The sequence below is a fragment of the Orcinus orca genome, chromosome 19, assembly GCF_937001465.1.
Source record: "Orcinus orca chromosome 19, mOrcOrc1.1, whole genome shotgun sequence".
NCBI classification, from domain to species: Eukaryota; Metazoa; Chordata; class Mammalia; order Artiodactyla; family Delphinidae; genus Orcinus; species Orcinus orca.
In genome coordinates, this window is record NC_064577.1 from 51024335 (window position 1) to 51043001 (window position 18667).

General features: G+C 36.4%; 1 protein-coding gene across 8 annotated transcripts in view; it reads left to right on the forward strand.

Moving 5' to 3' along the window:
- TRIM37 (tripartite motif containing 37) overlaps window positions 1–18667 on the forward strand; it is a 162104-nt gene that overhangs the window by 15689 nt on the left and 127748 nt on the right. For all 8 annotated transcript variants that reach the window (XM_049702321.1, XM_049702325.1, XM_049702322.1 and 5 more), the window contains exons 5-9: window positions 1333–1420; window positions 2440–2562; window positions 4242–4365; window positions 5229–5296; window positions 16205–16329. In XM_049702321.1, coding sequence (XP_049558278.1) covers window positions 1333–1420; window positions 2440–2562; window positions 4242–4365; window positions 5229–5296; window positions 16205–16329 — 528 coding nt within the window. The remainder of the gene's footprint in view (window positions 1–1332; window positions 1421–2439; window positions 2563–4241; window positions 4366–5228; window positions 5297–16204; window positions 16330–18667) is intronic.

Here is an 18667-nt window from a genome sequence, read left to right on the forward strand (position 1 = left end):
ACCATTTTTAAGTATATAGTTCATAGTGTTAAGTGTATGCACGTTGTTGTACAGCAAATCTCCAGAATTTTTTCATTTTGCAAATCTGAAGCTCTCAATTCATTAAACAATAATTTCCTATTTCCCACCATTTTACTTTCTGTTCCTATTTTCTCCCATTCCATAGATTGCCCTTTTTCTCTGTTTATTGTGTCTTTTAATGTACAGAAGTTGTTAATTTTGATATAGTCCAATTTATCTATTTTTACTTTTGTTGTGTGTGATTTTGGTGTCATACCCAAGAAATCATTGCCAAATCCTGTATCATGAAGCTTTTCTCCTGTGTTTTCTTTTAAGAGTTTTATCATTTTAGGTCTTATGTTCAGGTCTTTGATCTATTTTAAGTTACTTTTTTAATATGGTATAAGTTAAAGGTATTTAACTTAAAGGTATTTAACTACTAGGGCTGCCATAACAGAATACCACAGGCTGGGTGGCTTAAACAACAAAATTTATTTTCTCATGGTTTCAGAGGCTGGTAGTCCAAGGTCAAGGTATTGTCAGGGTTGGTATCTGGTGAGGCCTCTCTCCTTGACTAGGATATAGCTACTTCTCACTCCATCCTCACGTGGCGTTTTCTCTGTGAGTGCACACTCCTGCTGTCTCATTCTCTTCTTGTAAGGACACCAGTCCTGTTGGGTAGGCCTCCACCCCTGTGATTTCATTTAACCTTCATTACCTCCTTAAAGGCCCTAACTCCCAATACAATTACATTAGGGCTTCAGTGTAGGAATTTGGGGGCACACAATTCAATTAATAACCATGTCCAACTTTATTCTTTTGCTTGTGGTTATTCAGTTTAAGGGAAAACTTTTTTAAATTGAATTGTTCATTTCTAATGAGGATCTGGTATTGTGCAATTAATCACCTGTGTCTTGGTTATTGTTGACTTTGGTCACATGTAGAAAAAGTGTGCATGCATACATGCTCATGTAGGCATGGACACATAATCTGATTTGCCCAAAATGTAGTAATAGGATAGAATTTATCGTCTATACAGCTTCTCAGAAATGATGTTATCTCTGTACTTTAAATAGAAACTAGTCTGCATTTTTCATGTAATTTTAAAGTCCTTATAGATGGATGAAAACAATACTTAAAAAAAATTGTCTCTACATGTAATTGTTCGGCTTAATTCACAGAAGCCATGGAGTACATTTTATATTTCCTGAGATATAGTCATTTAAAATTGACTGACCTGTTTGCCCAAACTTAGGAATTTGTTGCAGTAACTATGTTCCAGTTTTTAAATTTATTTAATTTATAACTGTACTTTTTTTTCATAATGTATAGATGTGAAAATCACCATGAAAAACTTAGTGTATTTTGCTGGACTTGTAAGAAGTGTATCTGCCATCAGTGTGCACTTTGGGGAGGAATGGTAAGCGGAACAAATTCAGCATATTATTTAGAGTGTAGAAAGCACTGAAATATTTGTTTGTTTTAGATAGAAAGTAATATCATTTTACTCTGTTTATAGAATGAAAGTTAAATGTATCTGCTTTATAGCGGAAGGTATTGTACCTTCTCTTATTCCAGAGAAACTTCTTTTGTTGGGAGATTTTGATGTATGATGTGCAACCCTTACATAAATATTTTATTTTAATTAAAAACCTGTAAAATGTCTACTCATATCAGTTGATCTGATATCCTGGCTGTGATTTCCAATTTTAGTTTCTTTAAAATGGAACAAAAACTTTATAGACATTTGTGAAACAATATGAATGCAGACATCTAGTTCTTATGATTTTTTTTTAATCTTTCTTCCTCAAGTACCTTTCTAATTTATTCATTTGTGCTAGAGACTAGGGGTTCAGAGATGAACACGGCAGATATCAAACAACTAGTTCTGTACTTAATTACTGTTGTGATAAATATTAGGAATAAGTATACAGTGCTGGTGAGAGTGAATAACCATGGGACCTGACCCTGAGTTAAGCTCCAAAGGATTGAGTAGGAGTTAAGTGGGTGGAGAATTTGGACAGGGTGGATGAAAGAGAATTATTTTTGAATAAGATGTTTCTTTTGCAATGGGCTGTGGGAAGAGGTTTGAGGTCATGGAAGAAGGCTAGTACTGACCAAAAGAAGAGTGACAAATAAGGTTGTGTCAGGTGGTTTGGGCCATTGTTAAGGATTTTGCTTCTTTCTAATGAGTGAAAACTTCTAGATAAGTAAACATTTTGCTAAAGTCCATTATCTAAAATCTTGAAGGATTTCCTATATGGGCCAAGTGATTTTAAGCAAACTCTGGCCTGTTTTAACAAAGTGAAGGCAGCCAAAAGATAAAATTCATTTGAAATTATTTACCAGTTTATTAGTATCCATAGAGTGTTAAGGAAGGAATGTAAATGCAGATGAGATATATGGAAATGTTCAAAAACTACTCATTACTTTAAATAGCATGGTGGACATACCTTTAAACCTTTGGCGGAAATTTATGAGCAGCATGTTACTAAAGTGAATGAAGAGGTAGCCAAACTTCGTCGGCGTCTCATGGAACTGATCAGCTTAGTTCAAGAAGTGGTAAGACTACTACTGAAAGATCATTATCCCTTTTATAGTCTATAATATATATTTTTCATAATATAAACCAATCAGATGTTGAACTCAAGATTTGAAATTTTGATAAGATATACTTATAGTTCTCACCAACTTCAAACTAGCTGAGGAATTTGCATCCAAACCCCTTGCCTGTTCTGAAGTTGGAGCCAGAGAATTGCCTCCTCTTATGCAGAAATAGCGAATCAGTGAATGAATTAAATAAACCTGTTTGTTACATAGTCAGTAATTGACTCCTAAACAGAATCAGTATTGACTTTTACAGTCATTAAGTCATTCATTCTTTGGGAGAGTTTCTGCTACCAGGGAATGAACTATTTCTGATGTCCTGAATTAAAACTGAAGAATTCAAAGAGTAATATTTAACACTACTCTTTAGATACTGAATGGGTCAAAGAGCTCTGGTGAGCTATTTACCATTTGTAATATTTCTATGGGAAAATGTAATAAGCATCAAACATTTAAGTACTAAATATACTTTTGGAATATATTTTGTTTAAAGTTACCAGAATGACAGTTATTCCTGAGGTTTGCAGACCATTCCTAACTCAAGATGTTGTCTTTATTGTACTCATGTAGGAATCAAGATCGAGATCATCATTTATAACATTCTTTATACAGAAAATAATGTTTTTGAGTTACATGTATGCTACACAAAGTCATTTTGGAATATAAACAAGTTGGATGGCTTCTATTTGGCCTTCGTTTAGTTACCTTTTTTTCTATTATTTTCTCTTGACAGCATTTTAATTTGGGCATTAGGGAGGTTGTTCTAGTTTGAGATTTTCACTGCTGTGCTTATAATAATACTAAGTATAGGAAAGATTGCTTTTTATTTTTGGTAGTATGCTATTAAAAAAACTATGTGCTCTGCAATCTTTAAAAACCCTATTTTTTTCTTTGTTTGTTTCGTTCTGAAAAAAATTTAAAACTTTGTAAATTGGAGTAGATGTGGTTTTTCAAATTTTTCATTTGTTTTAGAGTTTTGTGTGATGTGAACTGGCTTTAGTATAATTTTTTGGTTTTGAACAGTAGTTTCCTATATGATTGGGGCTTTGAGTATGTGTTTTGTATGTGTTACCCAAAGCAGTTTTTTTTGTAATTACATATCTTTCTGTTTAACTGTTAAAATATTGTGTACTTTGTTATGCTTTAATTGTTTAAGAATTTTTTTCTGAGTTTCAGGAATTCAGCTGACTTTAAGAATAATTGCAGTGATTGCATTAATGTCTGTTTACTTCTATTTAAAAAAATTCTTCAATTAAAATTTTTTTATAAATTTATTTATTTATTTTTGGCTGCGTTGGGTCTTTGTTGCTGTGCACGGGCCGTCTCGAGTTGTGGCGAGCGGCTGCTCTTCGTTGCGGTGTGCGGGCTTCTCATTGCAGTGGCTTCTCTTGTTGTGGAGCATGGGCTCTAGGTGCACGAGCTTCACTAGTTGTGGCACGAAGGCTCAGTAGTTGTGGCTCGCGGGCTCTAGAGCACAGGCTCAGTAGTTGTGGCGCACGGGCTTAGTTGCTCCGTGGCATGTGGGATCTTCCCGGATTAGGGATCGAACCCGTGTCCCCTGCATTGGCAGGTGGATTCATAATCACTGCGCCACCAGAGGAGTCCTAAAATTTTTTTACCTGCTTATCTTCTAGGAAAGAAATGTCGAAGCTGTCAGAAGTGCAAAAGATGAGCGTGTTCGGGAAATTAGAAATGCGGTGGAGATGATGATTGCACGGTTAGACACACAGCTGAAGAATAAGCTTATAACACTGATGGGTGAGTTTTTCTATGCTGCTTGTGTACATGGTGCTTTGAACCTCCTTGAGGTTCAGTGGTTGGTGAGTTATTATAGGCTAGGAAAAGATTGCTTTAAAAAATAGAAGTTCTACCTGTTAATTGTTCCTCTGTATCAATTAACATTACACCAAATTGATACAACTTCTGCTAACTTCATGGGATATGCTTCCAGCTCTTCAGACTTTGTGATTTACAAAGTAGGTGGTCTGATTTGGCAAGCGTGCCTATCTTTGTTTTGTTTTGTTTTGTTTTTGTGTCATGTAAAGCAGTTTCTTTCTTGCTTCTCTATAATAATAATTTCTGTAACAATAATTCCTTTATCCTTCTGTGTTTCCAGCTTCTTTGAGACTGTTTTCCTCTCTGGACATTCTTTTTTACAGGTTCCTATTATGTTCAAAGCACATAGCTCTTGCTGACATTTAATATAAACAAATGGCCCACTTAACTACATTCATCTTTTTAGGCTGCATTTAAATTTGGGGGGAGGAATTATTTTAGAATAGTTGATCGATTAAAAATGTTAGTTTTCTATAGCTTTATATTCCTTTAGAAGAAGCAATAATGTTAATTTCATTACAAAGTATACTGTCACTGTATATTTCTTAGAAGTATTTAATAGACCCTGCATTGTCCTTTGTAACTGTAGTTAGGGTTGGTTCTGAAATCCTCTTGTCAAAGCTACTATAATTAAAACTCTGGAAAAAATTTTTAGGGTAGCTGTAATGAAGAAGTTTTGCTTACTTGAGATTGATTCCTTGTTATTGAACATGTTCAATGAAATTTAACTTTATTCTTGAACCATAAGAAGCCTGAGTGTTGGTCTTCTCCTGTTTTTTAAATAGGTCAGAAGACATCTCTGACACAAGAAACAGAACTGTTGGAATCCTTACTTCAGGAAGTAGAGCACCAGGTGATGAAATATTAAATGAAATGAGATAAAGTCTTTATCCTTTTTCTGTTCATGTACTTTAAAAGTTTTTTGACAGATTATGTAAGATCAAAAGATCTGGGGATCTGTGTGCTATAGTAGGGATTTTTATGAAATAGGAATCAGCTGATTCAAGGTTTCTCCATCATGTATGGGAACTAGATAAAATAATACTAATTTTGTTTTTGAAAAACACAGAATTATTTTGACTGGGAATAATAGCCAATAGGAATCTTTAAAACATTAAAATCTTCTGACATTGTGACTTAAGTGGTAACTTCGAGATAGAATATTATTGCCAATTACTTACACATAATGATTCTTAGGGTAAAATTAGCATTTTTATTTATTAAGGAAATTTTTATTACATACCAAATAGATAGCAGGCATTGCTTTAGGTGCTTTGGAACACAACAGTGGACACAATGGCAAAATAATCCTCAGAGAGTTTATAATTTAGATTCGGGGTAGGTGGGGATAAAGTACATAGTGAATGAATAAATAAAATGTATAGTGTCACATAAATATTTGATAATTTTATCTGTCTTGAATTTGGTTTTTGGAATTCTCGAATTCCTCTCTATGCCTGATACACAGCTGTCTCATGCAGTTGTTCTCTTAATTATCATCCTGGGGATCCCCTTCATTTCTTTCTTGGGATTCAACCCAAGAATCCTGATTCCTGATTTTCATGGCTTCCATGCTCTTGATTTACACGTTTGTTTTGGTATCACGTTTCCTCTGTGGCTTTCATGAAAGGGTAATCAGAATAAATTTTTTGAGACTGCATGTCTGAAAATATTTTTATTCAATCTTTACATTTGGCTGGTAGAGTTCAGTACATAAGTATTTATATATTGTTTTTCTCTTCAGTATTTTTTTTGACCGTGCTGCACGGCTTGCGGAATCTCATTTCCCCAACCAGAGCCCTCGGTGGTGAAAGCTCGGAGTCCTAACCACTGGACTGCCAGGGAATTCCCCAGTATTCCCATTCTTAATTGTGCATGTTGTTCTCCTAGTCCAGAGATTTTATTTTATCCCTTCCAGAGAATAAACTAGTAGCCTTCTGCTGGAGTGATAGGACAAATTTAAACCAGCTATAAGTGGAGTAGGGGTGGGATCTGGGGATCTGTGCACTTTTTTTTTTCTTTTAACAGCTTTATTGAAGGATAATTGACAAAAAATAAGCTGCATGTATTTAAAGTGTATAATTTGATAAGGTTTGACAAATGTATACACCTGCGAAACTATCACCATAGTCAAAGTAGTAACTTTTTTCCTCCAGAATTTTTTGTGCCTCTGTATAAATTCTCCTGCTTCTCCCAACACTTCCCTCTCCAGGCAACCCCCTATCTCCTTTCTGTCATTATAGATAATTTTGCCTTTTCTAGCATTTTATGTAATTAGAATCATACACATTATATACTTGTTGTATGTCTGACTTCCTTTACTTAGCAGAATTATTTTGCAGTTCATTCATATATCAATAGTTGTTTCCTTTTTAATTGCTGAGTAGTATTCCATTGTATGTATATACCACAATTTGTTTTTCCATTCAACTGTTTATGGTCATTTGGTTTGCTTTCTGGTTTTGGGTTTTACAAATAAAGTGGCAGTGAACATTCATTTACAAATCTATAGATGGACATATATTTCCTTTTCTCCTGGGTCCTCCTAAGATAGAGTGGTAGATACATGATTAGGTTTTTAATAAATGCTGTCTGTTTTCCCAAAGAGATTGTACCATTTATATTTCCATCAGTAGTCTTTGAGAGTGCCAGTTCCTCCACATCCTTGCTAACACATGATATAGTCAATCTTTAATTTTAGCTGTTCTCATAGGAGTGTAATAATATTTCATTATGGTTTTAATTTGCATTTGCCTTATACCTAATGATGCTAAGCATCCTTTCTTGAACTTATTTGCCATCCATATAGCTTCTTTGTTGAGGTGTCTGTTCAGATCTTCTTTGTTGTTTGAAGTTCAGATCTTTTGCCCATCATTTTATTGACTTGTTTGTTTTCTTACTGAGTTTTGAGAGTTCTTTATAAAAAAACTGGATAGAAGTCCTTTATTAGATATGTACTTTGCAAAGATTTTCTTCAAGTCTATGGCTTGTCTTTTCATTCTCTTGAAAGTGTCTTTTAAAGGGAAGTTTTAAAATTTTGATGAAGTGTAAGTTACCGATTTGTTCTTTTGCTGTCATAGCTAAGAAATCTTTACCTAACCCAAGGTGACAAAGATTTTCTCCTGTGTTTTCTTCTAGAAGTTTTGTAGTGTTAGGTTTTATATTTAGGCATATCCATTTTGATCCTTTTTTTAAAAAATTTTATTTATTTAGCTGCACCAGGTCTTAGTTGCAGTATTCAGGATATTTTAGTTGTGGCATGAAGGATCTAGTTCCCTGACCAGGGATCGAACCCAGGCTCCCTGCATTGGGAGCGTGGAGTCTTAACCACTGGACCACCAGGGAAGTCCCTGGTCCATATTTGTATGTGAGGTATGGATCCAAGGTAGTCTTTTTGTTTTTGTTTTTTATATATGGCTATCCAGTTTTTCCAGCACTATTTGTTGAAGACTAGCCTTTCTTCACTGAATTGCCTTTGCATCTTTTTCAAAACTTAGTCCATATACACATTGTCTATTGATTTATTTTATGTCACTACTGCACTGTTTTGATCATTGTTGCTTTATAATAAAAGGCAGTGTTAGCTCTCCAACTTTGCTCTTCCTTTTTTTTTTAGAGTTGTTTTTTGTTATTCCAGATCCTTTGCATCTTTATCTGAACTTTAGAATCAGCTTATTAATTTCTGCCAAAAAAAGTTTTGGGGTTTTGATCAGAATTACATTGTATCTATAGATCAATTTAGGGAGATGTGATATTTTAGCAATACTGAGTCTTCATTTCATGAAGACTTTATTTCAGCAGTGTTTTGTAGCTTTCAAGGTACAAGTTTTTCACATCTTTCGTCAGATTTATTCAGTATTTCAGAATTTTTGATATGATAAAGGATGTTTTTTAAAAATTCCAATTTCTGACTTGTATCTATACAATTGATTTTTATATATTGATCTTGTATCCTGTGATTTTGCTAAATTCATTTATTAGTTCTAGTGGCTATCTTGTAGATTCATTGGATTGCCTGCAGATAGTCATGTAATCTCTGAATAAAGACAGATTTCCTTCCTTCCTTCCTTCCTTCCTTCCTTCCTTCCTTCCTTCCTTCCTTCCTCCCTCCCTCCCTCCCTCCCTCCCTCCCTCCCTCCCTCCCTCCCTCCTTCCCTACCTCTCCCTTTCCCCCCTTCCCCCTTCCTTTCCTGTCTTTCTGTGTTTCTATTTATTTATTTACTTGGCTGCTAGGTCTTAGTTGCGGCACATGGGATCTTCAGTTGTAGCATGTGAACTCTTAGTTGCGGCATATGGGATTTAGTTCCCTGCCCAGGGATTGAACCCGGGCCGCCTGCATTTGGAGCGCAGAGTCTTAGCCAGTGGACCACCATGGAAGTCCAAGACAGATTTTTTTCTGATCTGGCTGCCTTTTATTTCTTGTTAGGTGTTACTGCCCAGAACTTCTCGTATAATGTTGATTCAAGTATGATGTTAGCTGTGGGTTTATTGTAGATGTCCTTCATCAGGTTTAGGAATTCGTTTCTATTCCGTTTGATGAGAGTTTTCATTAGGATTGAATATTGGATTTTGTCAAATTCTTTTTCTGCATATATTGAGATGATCATATGGTTTTTCTTTTTAGTTCTTAAAATAGATGAACATTTAAGAAAAATATCAAACCAACTTTTATCCTGGGTTAAAAACCCTAAGTTGATTGATGTATTGTCGTTTTAATATATTACTGGATTTGATTAACTAAAATTTTGTTTAAGATTTTTGCACTTCTGTGCATGAAGGATATTAGACTGTAGTTTTCTTTTCTTAAAGAATTGTTGTCTGGCTTTGTTATCAAAGTAATGCTGGCCTTAAAGAATGAGCTTTAAATTATGCCCTCTTCAGTATTTTGGAAGAAGTTGTGTAGAACTGATAATGTTTCTTCCTTAGTTGTTTGATAGAATACACCAATGAAGCCATTTGGGCCTTGTTTTCTTTGTGGAAAGAAAAAAGGAAAACAAAAAGTTTTCAGTTTCTTTAATAGATACAGGGCAGTTCTTGGGACTTCCCTGTTAGTCCAGTGGTTAAGACTCTGTGCTTCCTCTGCAGAGGGCACAGGTTCATTCCCTGATCAGGGAACTGAGATCTTACATGCTGCGCAGTGCAACCAAAAAAAAAAAAAAATTTAGATATAGGGCAGTTCATATTGCCTACTACTTCTTTTTTTCATTCATTCATTCATTCATTCATTTATTTTTGGCTGCATTGGGTCTTCGTTGCTGCGTGCGGGCTTTCTCTAGTTGTGGCGAGCAGGGGCTACTCTTTGTTGTGGTGGAGGGCTTCTCATTGCGGTGGCTTCTCTTGTTGCGGAGCATGGGCTCTAGGCACATGAGCTTCAGTAGTTGTGGCTCTCGGGCTGTAGAGTCCAGGCTCAGTAGTTGTGGCACAGGAGCTTAGTTGCTCCGCGGCATGTGGGATCTTCCTGGACCAGGGCTCGAACCCGTGTCCTCTGCATTGGCAGGCAGATTCTTAACCACTGTGCCACCCGGGACGTCCCTGCCTACTTCTTCTTGAGTGAGCTTTGGTAGTTTGTGTCTTTCAAGTAATTATTCCATTTTATTTGAATTTGCTAAATTTATTGGCATAAAATTAATAATATTCCCTTATTATCCTTTTAACATTTGTAGAATGAAATGTCACTTCTCTCTTGACGTTGGTAATTTGTATCTTCTATCTTTTTTCCCTGCTCAGTCTGGCTAGAGGATATTGATTTTTGTTGATCTTCTCAACTAGGTTTTGGTTTTCGTTTTGGTTTTTTTCTGTTGTTTTTCTTTCTTTTTTATTGAGTTTTATTTTGATTTAACTATTTTCTTTCTTTTGCTTAGCTTGAGTTTCATTTGCTCTTTTTTTCCTAAAATCTTAGGGTGGAAGCTGGGGTTATTGATTTGAGACCTTTCTGTTTGAAATACATTCTTATATCCCCTGTGACTTCTTTGACTCAAGTAGTTTCCAAATATTTGGGGATTTTTCTGATAGTCTATAATGTCAGGTCAAGTTGGTTGATGATGATATTCAAGTCTACTATATCCTTGCGAATTTTCTGTCTCCTTGTTTTATCAATTATTGAGAGAGGGGTATTGAAATTTTTAGCAATAATTATGGATTTGTCTGTTTCTTGCAGTTCTTTCGGTTTTTGCTTCATATATTTTGGGTTTTGTTTGTTTGGTTTTTGTTTTTTAAAAAATATTTATTTATTTATTTGGCTGAGCCAGGTCTTAGTTGTGGCACATGGGATCTTTTAGTTGCAGCATGCGGGATCTAGTTCCCTGACCAGGCATCGAATCCAGGCCCCCTGCATTGGGAGTGTGGAGTCTTAACCACTGAACCACCCGGGAAGTCCCCAATTTCATAAATTTTGAAGCCATACTAGTAGGGGCATAAACATCTAGGACTGTTATATTCTTTTTTTCTAACTTTCTTTTTTAAAATTTATTTATTTTACTTATTTTTGGCTGCATTGGATCGTTGTTGCACGTGGGCTTTCTCTTCTTGTGGCGCGTGGGGGCTACTCTTCGTTGCGGTGGGCGTGCTTCTCATTGCGTTGGCTTCTCTTGTTGTGGAGCATGGGCTCTAGGCGTGTGGGCTTCAGTAGTTGTGGCACGAGGGTTCAGTAGTTGTGGCACACGGGCTTAGTTGCTCCACAGTATGTGGGATCTTCCCTGACCAGGGCTGAAACCCATGTCCCCTGCATTGGCAAGCAGATTCTTTTTTTTTTTTTTTCCCCCGGTACGCGGGCCTCCCACTGTTGTGGCCTCTCCCGTTACGGAGCACAGGATCTGGAAGTGCAGGCTCAGCGGCCATGGCTCACGGGCCCAGCTGCTCTGCGGCATGTGGGATCTTCCCGGACCGGGGCACGAACCCGTGTCCCCTGCATTGGCAAGCGGACTCTCAACCACTGCGCCACCAGGGAAGCCCGCAAGCGGATTCTTAACCACTGTGCTACCAGGGAAGTCCAAGGACTGTTACATTCTTTTGATGAATTGTTTCCGTTATCAGTGTGAAAGACCTGTTTGCTTTGAAATCTAGTTTATTTGATGTCAAAAAGCCATTTTAGCTTTCTTTTAACTAGTATTACTATGTCATATCTTACTCTGTCATTTTATTTTTAATGTATTTTTTCCTAAATATTTAAAGTGTGTGTGTCTTGTAGGCAGCATACAATTGGCTCTAGTTTTTTTAATTCAGTCTGACAGTCTTTGACTTTTAACTGGGATGTTTAGTGTGCTCACTTATAGGGTGAAGTTTGAGTCTAATATCTTGCTGTTTGTTCCACCTGCTCTTTGTTCCTTTTTTTTTTTTTTGGTTATTTTTAGGTTGAGTATTTTTTTGGATTTTGTGTATTGTCATTAGTGGATGACACTGACATCAGTAATAAAAATAAATGTAAATGGATTAAGTCGAAGTTTTAAAAATCCCATGGTGAACTTCTTAAGACAGATCTAGAGAATGATGAGAAATTTAAAGTGAAAATATTACGAGTGATAAAAAGGGAGCAATCTACCTTAGGAAGATAGGACAGTTATGATTTTGTGTTCCCAAAACATAAATTCATTATATATAATGCAGATGCTGACAGAATTATAAGATTTTCATAAAATTACTATCTGTAGTGAGTGATTAAAAATAAATTATTTTATTTTATTTAAATCTGATAAACTAATAGTTCCAACTAACAAAAGATTGTAAGAATAGAAGATCTTTGAAAAAGAAAATTGAGAGCTTTATTTAAAAGGTATATGTGGAATTCTGAATCCCAAACTGAAGAATATATATTCTTTTTAAGTCCACATGGAACAGTTTCAACATTTTGTCACATACTAAGGTATATAGAATTCTGAAGAAATTTAATAAATTTATATAAACAACATGTTCTGTGACCACAGTATAATTAAGATAGATATCAAAAACACAGTTTAAAAATTTACATATATGTATGTAAGTACACATTTAAATATATGTTAAATATCTCCATAGTTCTTAAGTGAAGGAGGACATTGCCATTGGAATGATAAATTATTAAAATAGATGTAGCTACAGGATATTTAGAAGGAAACTTTTAGTCTAAAATGAAGTTTAAGAAATTATGAATAAGTGAAAAAAGACAAAAAAGAACAATGGTATAGAAGCATAAAATGGAAGGAAATCACAGAGGCAGTGATGAAATAACAAGAGAGTGCCATGAAATAGTTGAGAGGATCAACATACCCAGTATTGGATCTTTGAATAAATTAATTTAATGGAAGATACTCTAACAAGGTTGATTAGGAAAAATGAAGAAAATGTCCAACAGTATATTGGGAAGAAAAATGGGACGTGACTACAAATATAGTAGAAATTTAAATAATAAAAATATTTTACAAAGTAATTATGGATATAGCATTTACTATATACCAGGCACTATTCTATGTGCTTTACACAAATGAGCAACTTTATTCAGGTAGAATCTACATGAAGAAGATAGTTTTCCAGGAAATTGTAATTACCAAAAATGACCTAAGAAAGAATATAATTTAAAGTAAGAAACATTACGTAAATTATATTGGAAGTATATAGTCAAAAGACATCAGATCCAGACTAATGGAAAATTTTTACCAGATCTTTAAATATCTGTTATCTATCATAAGCACTTTTTTTTCCTAAAAGAATACAAAATGTACCAAAGCTAACATCTCAGTCTTTGAGATTGATATAATGTTAATAACGAGTCAGCATAAGAACACTGTAAGAAAACAAAATTAAAGCCCAACTCTATTGTAAACATAAATACCGTAATGTTAAAATACTGACAAATCAAAATTAGTAGGATACTTACTAAAACAAAACAAGAAAGCAAGACTTGGTAGGGTTAATGAAAGGGATGAAAGGAATGTTTCATTATCAGAAAAATCTCTTGATTGTAACTCAAGAGTTTAAAGGGCAAAACCACATGAACATATAAGTAGAAATGAATAGAATAATATTAATTTTTAAAATAACATTCAATTATATTCGATCCTCATTCATGGCCAAATTATTCAGCAAACTAAGAGTAAAAGGAACTACCTTAACTTTATTAAAGGTATCTATTTAAAAGTCTACCTTTGGAGGAAATAAGGTCAAGGAAGGATACACATAGTATGCATTCAATAAATATTTGAATGAAAGCTATAAATTTTGGTATTTATCATATGATACCAGTTATGTTATATCGTTATTCTTGGTGAGCTGTAAGCAACTATCTTCTAAAAGACATAAACCCAGTTGTCGTGGGTTTTTGAATATCATTTGTATGGCACTTGATAGTGTATTAGTTTGTTAGGGCTTCCGTAACAAAACACCACAGACTAAGAGGCTTAAACAACAGAGATTTATTTTCTCAGTGTTCTGGAGGCTGGTAGTCCAAGATCAAGGTATTGGCAGTTTGGTTTTCCCTGAGACCTCTCTCTCCGGCTTGCAGATGGCTGCCTTCTCGTTTTGTCCTCTGAAGGGCTTATCTCCAAATATAGTTACACTATGAGGTACTGGTGGTTGGGACTGGAACAAATGAGTTTGGGGTGGGGACACGATTCAGCCCATAGCAGTTTACAAAGCTGTCTCACATACAGCTTCATGCTTGATCTAACAAACCAGCACAGCAAGCAGCGGTAGATATTATTCCAGTTTTACACATTAACAGACTCTGAGCCACATAATTGGTGTGTGGCAGGACTAGGACTTCAAACTGGTTGTCTTGAGTACAGAATCAGTAGTCTTTTAACTACCATGCTTATTTTGCTAAAGTTGGATTTCTCACTTTTTACCTTTGGTATAACTTAATGTTTCCTAGATTGATAGAGGTTAAGACTTTTTTCTGTGTGTTAGGTCGTAACATTTCTCTGTTCCCTGGAGTGCAATTTGAGAAATCCTTGTTTGAAGGTCGTTGACTTTTAGGGGTTTGTTCATTTATATACATAATGGCTTCACTGTACCAGTCTAAAATACATTTGTAGTTGCTTAGAATTGGATTTATGCTAATATACAATGAGAGAAAAATACATTAAAATCAAATACATTTACTCAATAACTTTACTGTTATAATGGAAATTAATAAACCTAGATTCTTAACTTTCAAACCCACTTTGAAAGAAGCTATTGTGTTGGCCAAAAAGTGCCTTCGGTTTTTAAGTAAAAATAAAAGACACATTTTTCATTTTCACCTAGAACTTTATTGAACAACGTATTCACCCTTTTGTTCCACTACCTTCTGCCATATTTCAGACAACTTCATAATTCCGTCTTCTGAAAACTTTTTATCTTTTTGAGCAAAGAACTGTTCCAGGTACCTTTTGCAGTTTTCCAGGGAATTGAAATTTTTTCCATTAAAAGAATTTTGTAAAGACCTAAATACATGGAAATCTGAAGGTACAGTGTCTGTTGAATACAGCAGATGAATCAGAACGTCCCAGCCAAGCTGTAACAGTTTTTGCCTGGTCATCAAAAAAACATGCGGACTTGCGTTGTCCTGATGGAATATTATGCGTTTTCTGTTGACGCTTTTTGTTGAGTGCTGCTTTCAGTTGGTCTGATTGGGAGCAGTACTTGTTGGAATTAATTGTTTGGTTTTCTGGAAGGAGCTCATAATAGAGGACTCCCTGCCAATCCCACCATATACACAGCATCACCTTCTTTGGATGAAGACCGGCCTTTGGTGTGGTTGGTAGTGGTTCATTTTGCTCGCCCCATGATCTGTTCTGTTCCACATTATTGTTCAGTATCCACTTTTCATCGCCTGTCATAACTTTTTTTTTTTTTTTTTTTTGCGGTACACGGGCCTCTCACTGTTGTGGCCTCTCCCGTTGCGGAGCACAGGCTCCGGACGCACAGGCTCAGCGGCCATGACTCACGGGCCCAGCCGCTCCGCGGCATGTGGGATCTTCCCGGACCGGGGCACGAACCCGTGTCCCCTGCATCGGCAGGCGGACTCAACCACTGCGCCACCAGGGAAGCCCTGTCATAACTTGTTTTAAAAACGGAATATTTTCATTACGTTTAAGTAGAGAATCGCATGTGGAAATATGGTCAAGAAGGTTTTTTTCACTTATGTGGAACCCAAACATCAAAGCAATGAACATAACCAAGCTGTTGCAAAGGATTTTCAACACTTGATTTGGATATTTTGAGTATGTCGGCTATCTCCCGCATGGTATAACGTCAATTGTTCTCAATTAATGTCTCAATTTGACCGCTCTCAACTTCAACTTGTCTGCCCGACTGTGGAGCATTGTCCAGCGAGAAATCTCTAGCACGAAACTTTGCAAAACACTTTTGACATGTTCAATCAGTCACAACACCTTCTCCATTCGCTGCACAAATCTTTTTTTTTCATTTTGGTTGCGTTTTTATCTTTCTCGAAATAATAAAGCATAATATGCCGAAAATGTTGCTTTTTTTGTTCCATCTTCAGTGTTAAAATGGCTACACAAAAATTCACCAATTTTGAGAAGTCTTTCTTTAAATGCACCCTGATATGACAGCTGTCACATACAATCTAACAAAACTTTTGAATGAAGTTAAAGACAACTAAGTGCTACTACAGCCAGCTTACAGAAAAAACCGAACAAAACTTTTAGCCAACCCAATATTTTTCTTTATCTCAGTTTTTTCAGTATATAACCAGAATAATTTCCATTTTCCTTCTTTATTAAGGATTTTGGGGGTGCCAATGCATAGTAATTTTTTTATTCAGACAGTTCTTTTCCTCAAACAGTTGCGATCTTGTAGTAAGAGTGAGTTGATATCTAAGAGCTCAGAGATCCTCATGATGTTTCAGCAAGTTCATCGAAAGCCCATGGCGTCCTTTGTTACCACTCCTGTTCCACCAGACTTTACCAGGTACGACACTTTTTTTTTTGCTTTATTTTCTTTTGAAGTTTATGTGCAAATGCATATACTTGTTTCAAAAGAAAGCTGTTGCTAACAACTAGAACTCAGGTAGTTCTCCCTGACCAATAAGGTAAGTCTTCATTTCTTTGTGAACTAACAAGCCAGGTAAAATATTTATATCTTATTCAAGCACTGAATATTAATAAAAGGGCTGGGTATTTGCTCTTGTTAAATAGATTTGAGTCAACTAGGGATATTCATTAATATTCCAAGGCTGCCTCTTTGATAGTGTGGTCAGCCATTTCAGTTTTGAAGATACCTTTTCTGAATTACTCTATCCGTCATCAGTGGAATGAAACGAGTTTTGATATAAATACCATATATGAAGATAAGGGTTTTACAATTCAGAATAGGGTACATGGATCTCCTGTATCAGAGTCAGGAGTGTTGTTCCAAAATGAAAATTCTCAGGCCTGTTCCCTGACAGTCTTTGGAGATGGTATCTAGAAAATGAATCTTGAGCACCTCAAGTAACTCTGCAGTAAAGTTTGGGTACCATTGATAGAGGTAAACTCCTATACTGATACTACTTGCAACAGGTTATCAGGCAAGCAACTCTGCTTGACTTCTTTTTTTAAAAAAAATATTTATTTATTTATTTGACTGCGCCAGGTCTTAGTTGCCACACGTGGGATCTTCGTTGTGGCATGTGGGATCTTCAGTTGCGGCATGTGGGGGTCTAGTTCCCTGACCAGGGAACAAACCTGGACACCCTGCATTGGGAGTGAGGAGTCTTAGCCATTGGACCACCAGGGAAGTCCCTCTGCTTGACTTCTTGAGTGTCAGTTTCTGTCACATCAAGTGATTACTTTGATTTTTTTAAAAAATTTATTTATTTATTATTATTTTTTTTTGGCTGTGTTGGGTCTTCGTTGCTGTGTGCGGGCTTTCTCTAATTGCGGCGAGCAGGGACTACTCTTCGTTGCAGTGCGTGGGCTTCTCATTGTGGTAGCTTCTCTTGTGGAGCTTGGGCTCTAGGTGTGCGGGCTTCAGTTGTCATGGCACGTGGGCTCAGTTGTTGTGGCTCATGGGCTGTAGAACGCAGGCTCAGTAGTTGTGGTGCACGGGCTTAGTTGCTCCACGGCATGTGGGATCTTCCCAGACCAGGGCTCGAATCATGTCCCCTGCATTGGCAGGCCGATTCTTAACCACTGCTACCAGGGAAGTCCCTATTTTGATTTCTTTTTCCTTTCTAATTGCACAAGGGACTCAGAACCCCAATAATACCTTCCTTTCACTACCTTCTTTTTTGGGTATAGATGGAAGGGACTGAAACTGGGGTTGGGATGGGGGAGGTAGGAGGCACATCAATAAGGAAAAAAACCACCAAAAAGTAAAAAATAAAACTCTGATAATTAAGGAGATTTCCCTGGGAAAAGGTCACCTTAGGGCCCTCTCCCTCTCTAGTAAACCTTACTGTCTTACTGGAAAACTTGCCTTATAACTTAACTGTAATTTTTATTAGAAACTTAGTTTATGATTTGCAGTATAGAGGAAGCAGGTGTTCCATCTGTTGATTCATTGATCAGCAAAGAAAAGAAGGCCAAATAAGAAAGGCTAGGGGCTTCCCTGGTGGTGCAGTGGTTAAGAATCTGCCTGCCAGTGCAGGGGACACGGGTTCGAGCCCTGGTCTGGGAAGATCCCACGTGCCGCGGAGCAACTAAGCCCGTGCGCCACAACTACTGAGCTTGGGAGCCACAACTACTGAAGCCCGTGCACCTAGAGCCCACGCTCCACAACAGGAGAAGCCACTGCAATGAGAAGCCCGTGCACCGCAATGAAGAGTAGCCCCTGCTTGTGGCAACTAGAGAAAGCCTGCGTGAAGTAAGGAAGACCCAACGCAGTCTTTTTTTATTTATTATTAAATAAATAAAAACATACATACATACATATGTAAAAAGAAGAAAGAAAGGCTAGCATTTATGGACATTAAGTTAGAGACCAAAGTTTAGATGTTCAAAGCAGCGGTGATTGTTTCTAAGCTTTGAGATCATGGAACTGAGTACCTTATATTCCATCGGTTGATGATTTGTGATAGAGCCACAATGGCGAATAAAAGGTCATTAAACAAAGTAATGTTATTTATTAAAGGTCATCTATGTGCTCAGCACTGTTGTAAGTCCTGCATAGGAGCCATGGAAGAGGAAGTAATCTTACTGGATATATATTCCACATGAAATGGTAGAGAATTGTATATTAAAATTGAATATTTGTTACTTAGTTACATCAGAAATTCTGAGAAGTCAGGGTAGACTGCTGTGGTAAAGATGACTTCATAGCCTAGAAA